This window comes from Papio anubis, chromosome 2 (assembly GCF_008728515.1).
Source record: "Papio anubis isolate 15944 chromosome 2, Panubis1.0, whole genome shotgun sequence".
NCBI classification, from domain to species: domain Eukaryota; kingdom Metazoa; phylum Chordata; class Mammalia; order Primates; family Cercopithecidae; genus Papio; species Papio anubis.
Window position 1 is genome coordinate 98679313 of NC_044977.1, and position 11113 is coordinate 98690425.

Sequence of the window (11113 nt, forward strand, 5' to 3'; positions counted from 1 at the left end):
AGATCGAGGCCATCCTGGCTAACATGGTGAAACCTCGTCACTACTAAAAAATACAAAAAATTAGCCGGGCGTGGTGGCAGGTGCCTGTAGTCCCAGCTACTCGAGAGGCTGAGGCAGGAGAATAGCATGAACCCCGGGAGGCGGAGCTTGCAGTGAGCCAAGATCATGCCACTGCACTGCAACCTGGGTGATAGAGTGAGACTCTGTCTCAAAAAAAAAAAAAAAAGAAAAACAGAAAACCGAATGCATATCCCCAATGACGACATATCCTATTCCAAGGACTGTTTCTCTATTTTCAGGAAGTTCCAAGAGGGTGGATCCTATCTATCTATCTATCTATCTATCTATGTATCTATCTATCTATTTATTTATTTATAATTTTTGGGACAGGGTCTTGCTATGTTGCTCAGGCTGGTCTCAAACTCCTGAGCTTGGGCAATCCTCCTGCCCAGCCTCCCAAAGTGCTGAGATTACGGGTATGAGCCACAACACTCAGCCGATCCTATATATATTTTTTCTAAATAGTAGATTAATTTTTTTGCTGTGAATGCATTTGTCATGTACTCTAGATTATTTTAATTCTGATGCTAAGGCCATCCATTGTCTTTTGTTAGGAGTCAAACAAAATTTTAGTAACTAAAACATATTTTCAATAAAATTGTATATGTATATATGTAGATAAACAACAAAACAGGACCAAGAACCTATGTAAAATTTCATCATACAATTTCTATGCAAGCTGCTTGATTACAGAAAACAGTTCAAACTGTTCATCAAAAACTGCAGGGTGATTTTTCGTTGATATTTCAGACATTCAAATCAATACAACCTGTATTCTGAGTATCAACCTGAACGGCACAGGGTAAGATGTGAACTCCTCACATAGTGTTGAAGATGTGTTGCAATCTGTAGTTGAATTGGCATTGCATTTCCTCAGAGTTAAGCTGCCTTTGTGAGAGATATCTTCTATCACTGAGAGATCAGCTACATCAAGATAGCTCATCAGCTAAATCACATTGGTCAAGATACCTGCTAACCAAGCAGACTAATAAATTCAAAGCAGGAACCTTCTCATCATGTTTGCTCTCCACTAAGAGCCTCACTTCACAGCACCTTGCAAGCTGCCAAATCAGTGAATGAGACTGAGATAATAAAGACTTTTCTAGACAAGTCCATAAAGCATAAAGCCATCTTCCTTGTGCAGAATCTACTCCGGGACTTTCGACTGTGGCTTGTCCAACAGCCCCGTCAGCACATAACTTTTCACCCAGAGAAAATTTCTTCCAGCCTTTCTCATCTTCAGATGTTGGCATCGTCACATTACTATCCAACTGTTGTGATTTCCAGTGACTTCTATGTTTGTTCACATTCTGTCCAACAGTTGGAAACAGTGCCACTCGTTGCTGTTGCCACTGAAGTGTGGGGGAATAACCTTCAGGGGCCGGTTGGCATCCTGAAAGAAAAATATTCACACTTTGCTTCCTTTTCAACTTCTTTTCTGTTTTTGAGACGGAGTTTTGCTCCTGTTGCCCAGGCTGGAGTGCAATGGTGCGATCTCAGCTCACTGCAACCTCCACCTTCTGGGTTCAAGCAATTCTCCTGCCTCAGCCTCCCAAGAATCTGGGATTACAGGTGTGTACCACCGTGCCAGGCTAATTTTTTGTATTTTTAGTAGAGACAGGGTTTCACCATGCTGGCCAGGCTGGTCTCGAACTACTGACCTCGTGATCTGCCTGCCTTGGCCTCCCAAAGTGCTGGGATTACAGGCATGAGCCACTGCTCCCGGCCTTCCTTTTCAACTTCTTTCGGTCAATTTGTGCTACCACAACATCTGGACATTGCGCTGCTTCCATCTGGACCCGCCTCAGGCATTCCTGAGGTGTCCTCAGGGGAACCAAGGGATCAAAACCTCCCATCAAGTTGCAGAGCTCTGCTGACAATAGCCGAGGCGTCAACTCTTCCATTGCAGACTCTGCTGGTACCCGAACCATGGTTTTCAAACGACCCGATCCTATCTTTTTGATCACTGATTTAGATTCAGGATAATATAATGTCCAACACATAGTAGGTCCTCAATATATATATTTGTTGAATAAAGGAATGGAGAATACATAGGAATCCTTAGATTCTACTTTTAATTTTTTTGAGACAGAGTCTGGCTCTGTCGCTCAGGCCGGAGTGCTGTGGCGCGATCTCAGTTCATTGCGACCTCTGACTCCTGAGTTCAAATGATTCTCCTGCCTCAGCCTCCCGAGTAGCTGGGATTACAGGCATGCGCCACCACGCCCGGCTAATTTTTGTATTTTTTTGTAGAGCCTGGGTTTCACCATGCTGACAAGGCTGGTCTTGAATTGCTGACCTCAGGTGACCAGCCCACTTCGGCCTCCCAAAGTTCTGGGATTACAGGCATGAGCCACTGTGCCCAGCCAGATTCTGCTTTTAAATTGATGCGGGTTCCAGAGAGTACTGATGGAAGACTTTTTCTCTAATCATAACCTGATTTTCTCCACCCATAGCCAGGCCATTAGAGCAGCTCAGTGCCTTAGTTATTCAACTCTAAATGACTCCTCATTACACACACTACACTGTCTTGTCTTAACCATTTCCCCCTTTTATGTCTTCATTATCATCTCTGTCCCTCATTCTTTGCAGATAATTTTTCTTCCTTGTTATAAAAATTTAAAACAAAATTATTAAGAACTGCCTCCAACTAGTGCAAAAATAGAGCCCCATGGAGCAAAATTAATAAGCTAGAAACAGACCTTAATGCATATATCAAAAAGTTGGTCTGTAATGAGGAAGGCATCACAAGTTCCTGAGGAAAGGGAGAATTTTAGTGCTGGGATAATTGGCTAAAGTATTCTGAGGGGTAATAAAGTTATGTCCTAATTTCCCAATGTTCACCAAAATAAATTCCAGATGGATTACATAATTTTATGTAAAAATTGAAAGAATGAAAGTAGAAAAATATGCAAATATCTACTCTCCAAATGATAAATGTCTTTCTAAGCTTAATAATACTTTTTTTTTTTTGAGACAGTGTCTTGCTCTGTTGCCCAGGCTGGAGTGCAGTGGCACAATCTCAGCCCACTGCAACCTCTGTCTCCCGGGCTCAAACCATCCTCCTGCCTCAGCCTCATGAGTAACTCAACTATAGGCTTGCACCAACACACCCGGGTTATTTTTTTGTATTTTTGGTAGAGATGGGCTTTCACTCTATTGCCCAGGCTGGTCTTCAACTCCTGAGCTCAAGCAATCTGCCCACCTCAGCCTCTCAAAGTGCTGGGATTAGAGGTGCAAGCCACTGTGCCTGACAAATAATAATGTTTTTAAAGCCACAGAGGGGGCCGGGCACAGTGGCTCACGCCTGTAATCCCAGCACTTTGGGAGGCTGAGGTGGGTGGATCATGAGGTCAAGAGATAGAGACCATCCTAGCCAACTTGGTAAAACCCTGTCTCTACTAAAAATACAAAAATTAGCCTGGCATGGTTGTGGGCATCTGTAATCCCAGCTACTTAGGAGCCTGAGGCAGGAGAATCACTGGAACCCGGAGGTGGAGGTCACAGTGAAGTCGAGAATGCACCACCTGCACTCCAGCCTGCGACAGTAAGGCCCCGTCTAAAAACAGGCCAAATAAATAAATAAATAAATAAATAAATAAATAAAGTCACAGAGGAAATATTAAACTGTTGATACCACCCTATCACATAGGAATTTATCCTCAGACAAAACCTGGATATGTTTAAGCAAGATTGATGTGGGAGTAAGAATATTCTTTTTCAGTGTTGGTCTCCTTTGTACCTCAGGAAAGAGGAAAGGAAACTAGCTTCTTTGGCTCCTGGATTAAGGAGAGAGCACTCTCCGTTCAACGGAGATTGTTCAGGGAGGCTGACCTAATAGTTTGACCTGAATTTGTAAGAGAAAACTTTAAATTATAATAACTAAAATTCTTTGAATCACAAAAGCAAAAATCAGGATGGGAGACATTGCTTGTAAAGATTCTTTTAATGATGTTTGCAGATAACAGATTAGGTCAGTTTGCTCTAGAGGGAAGTAATTAATAGAGATTTCAAATGCTGCCCCAGATAACATAATAGGACTTGTAAATTTTTCCCTGAAGACAAGGAAGAAAGAGGGGGTTGAAGAGGTGAGAAGGGAAAATAGAGAAAGCTTCAGGCAGACTGAAGCTACTGCAGCGAGGCATCACGCCACATGTATATATACATATATATAGGTATATACATATATGAATGTGAGGCGCAAACAGTTCTTTTAAAAGTACTGTTGAAGAAAATCAGAATATATGCATTTATATGTGTATTATGCATTCATATGTGTATAATACAAATACACATTTACATATCTTTAATGTATAGGTATATGTGCATATATACACATATATACATTATAGATATTTTATATATTACATATGTGTATATGCACACATATAATTGTATGCACACATATATAATTTTAAAATATTCATTTAAATCATATGATGTACAGGCCGGGCGCGGTGGCTTACACCTGTAATCCCAGCACTTCGGGAGACCGAGGCAGGCAGATTACTTGAGGTCAGGAGTTGGAGGCAAGCCTGACTAACATGGTGAAACCCCATATCTACTAAAAAATACAAAAATTAGCCAGATGTGGGTCATGTGTGCTTGTAGTCCCAACTACTTGGGAGGCTGCAGCAGGAGAATCACTTGAACCCAGCAGGTGGAGGTTGCAGTGAGCCGAGATCATGCCACTTCCTAGAAGAGGAATTGCTGGATCGAATGGGGATGTGCATTTTCCATTTTCATGAATACTGCCAAATTGCTCTCCCATCAGCAATGTGCAAGTGCTTGCTTTCTAACACCCTTAACATCACCATATTTAATACTCAATTTTAAGTTGTTTTCTTTCTATGCTGGAACTTCTTTCTGTTATTGCCACACATTCAGTAAAAGTATGTGTCACAGAGTAACGTGGGCTTTGGGGAATGAAGAAGGAGAAGGAAAGTACTTTTAAAGGTACTATTGAAGAAGATCAGAACATGCCATCCCAAACCATGCCACTTAGACATATTGACTATTTTGAACTGAAGGCAATTGAGAGACAGCTGATTTCAGGGTCAGGCCTGTTAATATTTGGATGACAGAAACAGCAGATGCAGGAAGGATTCCCTAATCTCCTCTTTCTACCTAAAAGGAGGGCACATCCCTGGCCGGGCACGTGCCTGTAATCCTGCACTTTGGGAGGCCGACGGGCGGATCACTAGGTCAAGATCGAGACCATCCTGGCTAAATACAGTGAAACCCCATCTGTACTAAAAAATACAAAAAACTAATGCATGCAGGTGATGGCTTCTGTAGTCCCAGCTACTCGAGCTTATGAGAATGGCGAACTCCGGGAGGTATGGAGCTGCGTTGCTTGGCATCCGCCACCGCACTCCAGCCTGGGCGAAGCAGAGCCAGACTCTGTCTCAAAAAAAAAAAAAAAAAAAGAAAGTACCCTCCCTGCACCAGGAAAAGGAGAATATTCTTATCAATGGAGGTGGGGAACTGACACCAAATATGACTCATAGAAATAAACTCTATAAAATAATATATCTGGCTGGGTGTAGTGGGTTTCACACTCCCTGTGGCCCCAACACTTTGAGGGGCTGAGATGGGTTGATCACTTGAGGCTAGGAGTTCAGGACCACCCTGGTCAACATGGTGAAACCCTATCTCTACCAAAAATACAGAAATTATTCAGGTGTGGTGGCACACATGTGCAGGCCCAGCTACTCAAGAAGCTGAGGCAGGAGAATCGCTTGAACCCAGGAGGCAGAGGTTGCAGGGAGCTCAGATTACACCACTGCATTCCAGCCTGTGCAACAGAGACTCCATCTTAAAAAAACATTAAAAACTTCCATTAATTTCCCCCATATGTTTCCTAGTCACTTTCCTGTAATTTACTGCCCCCTAGCTCAAATCTCTTTTTCCATTGCCTCTTCATGTTTCTACAATTTATTGCTCTTTGTTAAAATGATATATAAGCCCCAAGGTCTAGTCATTTATTTGAGTCTTCCTTTCTTTTCTACAAAGGCCTCCATGTGCACATAAAATTTAGAATATTATCAAATAAAATGTGTATGCTTTTCTCCTGTTAATCTGTCTTTTGTCAGTGAAAGTCACAGGTCACAGAACTTATAAGAATAGAGGAAAAAAAGGCCCCCTTCTACACTATCAAATGTGTGAGGGGAAGCAGGGTCAGATGAGACTAGCATGTACTACAGATAAGATGCTGAGAAGGAAGCAAGACTTAAGGAATTTGTTGTGAGAAAAGACCAAAAAACATTATTTCCCAGAAAATCTGGTCTGCAGTTGCCAAGTATGTGCAATGGATGCTAGAGTCATTAATATGGTTATTAAAGGAAAAAGACATCCCAGAAGGCCACAAATTTTAAGGACTCTTAGGTTGTTATTATAAGGGTGAAAATCTCCCATCCAAGAGGGAGAGGGTGTCTAGCTCTTCCCGTGTATTCACTAATACACTAGTGCTGGAAGAATTATCATGCTACTTCCCAGGTCTCCCAGAGTAAAGGGGAGCATCAGTCTTGAAGCTCGCAGGCTCCAGTTTCTGTCTCTAGGATAATCTATTCCCTCAATTGGTAATCTGAGAGTGGAGCACACTATATCCTAAAGAGGACTCGAGACCCCACAACGTCATGGCCAGCTTTACAACCTGGAAGAGCACAATGGAAACCATCTCCTGCCTTCTAAATTTATGCCCCTGGCTAGTGGATTTTTCCCTTCTCTTTCATTAATTTCTGCTTTTTATCTTTAGTAATGCTTTTCTTCTGTTTCCACTGTGATCATTTTTGTTGTTATTTTTCTTTTTCTCTTCTTCTTTTCTTTTCTTTTTTTTCTATTTTTGTTTTTGAGATGGAGTCTCACTCTGTTGCCTAGGCTGGAGTGCAGTGGCTTGATCTCAGCTCACTGCAACCTCCGCCTCCTGGATTCGAGTGATGCCTCAGCCTCCAGAGTAGCTGGGATCACAGGCACCTGCAATCACACTTGGCTAATTTTTATATTTTTAGTAGAGACATTGTTTCAGCATGTTGTCCAGGCTGGTCTCTAACTCCTGACTTCAAGTGATCTGCCACCTCAGCCTTCCAAAGTGTTGGGATTACAGGCGTGAGCGAGCGCGTCCAGCTTTGTTGTTATTTTTCTAAGTTCATTGTCTTGAAACTAAATCCAACATGTAATTGGCAAATTCATAACCATAATGAGCAACTTCAAAACACCTTTCTCAGGAACTGACAGAGTAAGTAGGACAATGTCACATAAAAAGAGGGTTTAGAAGATTTGTACATGTCAGTTAATAAGCTTGAAAATATGCATATGATATTTGGAACTCAACAAACAAGATACGTCTTCTTTCCAAACTTTTGTGGTACATTAAAAAAATAGTAGCCATTCATTAGACCACAAAGAGAATTTCAATAAATTCCAAAACCCAAATAACATATAGGCTAATAAAATCTATTTGACTGCTAATTAAAAAAAAAAAAAGACTTTTAAATGTCTTGATCAAAAATAAAATGTGGCCAGGTGCAGTGGCTCACAAGTGTAATCCTAGCACTTTGGGAGGCCAAGGCGGGCAGATAGCGAGGTCAGGAGTTTGAGAACATCCTGGCCAATGTGGTGAAACCCTGTCTCTACTAAAAATACAAAAATTAGCTGGGTGTGGTGGTGGGCGCTTGTAATCCCAGCTATTTGGGAGGCTGAGGCAGGAGAATAGCTTGAACCTGGGAGGCGGAAGTTGTGGTGAGCCGAGATTGAGCTATTGCACTCCCACCTGGGCAACAAGAGTGACACTCCATCTAAAATAAAATAAAATAAAATAAAATAAAATAAAATAAAATAAAATGCAAGCTCTGGTGAACAAGAATTTGGTAAAAAGTAAAATAAAAATACGCAAACTATGGGTACTATACCTTTTCACTTGCTTTTGGTGATATTAATTATAATTGTTAAAGTTTTTCACTTGCTTTCTGCATTGATTTTTTTAGTCATCTGATTTATTGGTTTGCTTATTTTAATGGCTTTCATGTTAGAGTCTTTCCTCAAATATCTTGATATTTCTGTCTTTTTTTATTTTTCCTTGGGATGGAGATTCACTCTTGTTGCCCAGGCTGTAGTGCAATGGCGAGATCTCGGCTCACTGCAGCCTCTGCCTCCCGGGTTCAAGCGATTCTCCTGCCTCAGCCTCTTGAGTAGCTGGGATTACAGGCATGCGCCATCACTCCCTGCTAATTTTGCATTTTTAGTAGACACAGGGTTTCACCATGCTGGCCAGGTTGGTCCTGAACTCCTGACCTCAGGTGACCTGCCTGCCTTCACCTCCCAAAGTGCTGGGATTACAGACGTGAGCCACTGTGCCTGGCCACATATCTTGATATTTCTGACTGTGTGCTCACATATGTAATAGTAAGGCACTGAAAGGCTCGTTCAGTGTTTGCTGCACATTGGGGGGTTTATTGATTGGTAAACTTCATTTTATGGTGATGGGGTAGTGAATTTTTTTTTTAAAAAATGACATCTAGAGGCATAGTTTTGTTTAGCGATTCACTGGCCTACTCCTCCTTTTTGAGACGGAGTTTCGCTCTTGTTGCCCAGGCCAGAGTGCAATGGCGCGATCTCGGCTTACTGCAACCTCTGCCTCTCTGGTTTACGCTTATGGGCATGCGCCACAACGCCTGGCTAATTTTGTATTTTCTGTAGAGCCGGGGTTTCTCCATGTTGGTCAGGCTGGTCTTGAACTCCCGACCTCAGGTGATCAGCCTGCCTTGGCCTCCCAAAGTGCTGGGATTACAGGCATGAGCTGCCGTGCCCAGTCCTGGTTTTCTTGTTTGTTTGTTTTTATTTTTAATTTAGGAAATGTGGCCCGGATGCCGTGGAGGCTCAAGCCTGTAATCCCAGCATTTTGGGAGGTGTAGGCCAGTGAATCGCTTGAGCTCATGAGTTCAAGAACAGACTGGGCAACACGCAAAAATCCATCTCTTCAAAAAATAGAAAAATTATCTGGGCATCATGGCATATACCGGTAGTCCCAGCTATTTGGGATGCTGAGATGGAAGAATTGCTTGAGCCCAGGAGGCAGAGGTTGCAGCCAGTCGAGATCACGCCATGCACTCCAGCCTGGTCGATAGAGCCAGACCTTGTCTCAAAAAAACAAAACAAAACAAAAAATAGGAAATACTCTCTTTTGCCAGATGTCAGTATTTCTTGTACAAATCTCTTTCCCAATAAATAACATTCCAATTTTTTAATTGAAGATTAGAAGACTAATTGCCATTATGTTTGCAGGAAAGGGGCTTAAGGAAAGGCTTTGTGGTTCAAAAGGCAGATTTTCTGTCCCAAGCCTTTGTTCATATTGTTTAGAAAGTATTTCCATGTTTTACCTTGAAGGTAAATGTTACTACATGGAGAAACTTGCCTTGGGTGATGAGATCTGCTGGTATTAAAGGTGGAATTCTTTTCATTCATTAACAAGATGAGGATAAATGCTCCAGGACTAACATGTTAGTGGCTGAGGTGCAGTTGCTATGAATCCTCTGTTTGTCTAAAGTCAAGTACTTTTCTGTGTTCCAAAAAATGCTTCAGGACTTCCACCTAATGATGGTTCCCTTGCTTGTTCTTAAGTGCCCTTATGGTTTCAATCCCAATTCAGTCATTGCAGTGAGCTTTTAGGAGTATTTGCGGTAAATTCACGTGTTCAGTTCTTCACCTTGAATCTTAAGTCTACATTATTTCATGAGGACAATTGTAGCCTTTCCCAAGTGTCTTATTTTTGTTCCCTTCTAAGTAGAGGTGGAGAGTCTGTCTTAGGGGCCACCCTGAGCACCCGTGAAGTCCTTCAGAGCCTTCGAAATAAGTATTCTTTGTTCTAACTGCTCTCCAGTATTCAAGTGGATTTTCTTAATTTGTTTTCCTTTTCCTTCATTTATTTTTTCTATAATGAAACAATGTCATTTGTAGCCACATGGATGGAACTGGAGGCCATTATTTTGTGTGAAATAAGCCAGGCACAAAAAGACAAATATTTCATTCTCTTACTTATATGTGGAAGCTAAAAACATTGATCACATGGAGGTACGAAGTGAAAGATAAATTACAGAGACTGGGAAAGGTGAGTGCGGAGAGAGGGGATAATGAAGTAAAGTGTGTTAAAGTGTACAAAAAGATAGTTAGAAGGAAGAAATTCAATGTTTGATAGCAGAGTAGAGTGACAATACTTTACAAAAAGATATGGAACTTGAGTGATGGGCACTCTAAATACCCTGACTTGATCACTATGAATTACATGCGTGTAACAAAATTTCACACTTACCCCATGAATTTGTAGAAATAAAATAATTTAAAAACAAACATGATAAAACATTTTTTTTTCTCCTTTTTAGGTGCCTTTAGAACTTGAGGGTAAAGCATACTTCAGATAATAAACATTTTTGGGTGTGGTGGCTCATGCCTGTAATCCTAGCCCTTTGGGAGTCTGAGACGGTAGGATTGCTTGAGACTAGGTTGGGCAACATAGCGAGACCCCAGGCCCCATCTACACACACACACACACACACACGCACACACACACACACACGTAGCCAGGCATGGTGATGTGCATCTGGAGTCCTAGCTACTAGGGAGGCTGACGTGGGAGACTCTCTTGAGCCCAGGAGTTTGAGGCTACGGTGAGCTATTATCATGCCACTGCACTGCAGCCTAGGCAACAGAGGGAGGCCCTGTCTCTAAAAAAGATATTTAGGCCAGGTGTGATGGCTCATGCCTGTAATCCCAGCATTTCGGGAGGCCGTGGCAGGTAGTTCACCTGAGGTCAGGAGTTCAAGACCATCCTGGTTGACATGGTGAAACCCCATCTCTACTAAAAAATACAAAAATTAGCTGGGTGTGGTGGCAGATGCCTATAATTCAAGCTACTGGGGAGGCTGAGGCAGGATAATCGCTTGAACACGGGAGGTGGAGGTTGCAGTGAGCCAAGATCATGCCACTGTACTCCAGCCTGGGAGACAGAGGGAGACTCCGTCTCAAAAAAAAAAAAAAAAAAGAAAAGAAATTTAAAAAC

At 42.0% G+C, this 11113-nt stretch overlaps 1 protein-coding gene across 1 annotated transcript; it reads right to left on the reverse strand.

Moving 5' to 3' along the window:
• Positions 1-489: 489 nt before the first annotated feature.
• Positions 490-2155, reverse strand: LOC116273667 (gem-associated protein 2-like). Its single transcript, XM_031662920.1, has 2 exons — positions 1788-2155; positions 490-1478 (listed from the first exon to the last, which is right to left on the reverse strand). The coding sequence occupies exons 1-2, from the start codon at positions 2061-2063 to the stop codon at positions 990-992; spliced, it is 765 nt and encodes a 254-aa protein (XP_031518780.1). The 5' UTR covers positions 2064-2155; the 3' UTR covers positions 490-989.
• Between the last annotated feature and the right edge of the window lie 8958 nt (positions 2156-11113).

Excerpts from the sequence above, each read along its gene's own strand:
- LOC116273667 (XM_031662920.1), bottom strand. The coding sequence starts at position 2,063 with ATGTGTTGGACATTATATTATCCTGAATCTAAATCAGTGATCAAAAAG. Across the intron at positions 1,479-1,787 it reads GAAAGAAGTTGAAAAGGAAG|CAAAGTGTGAATATTTTTCT; the intron begins GCCGGGAGCAGT and ends TTGAAAAGGAAG.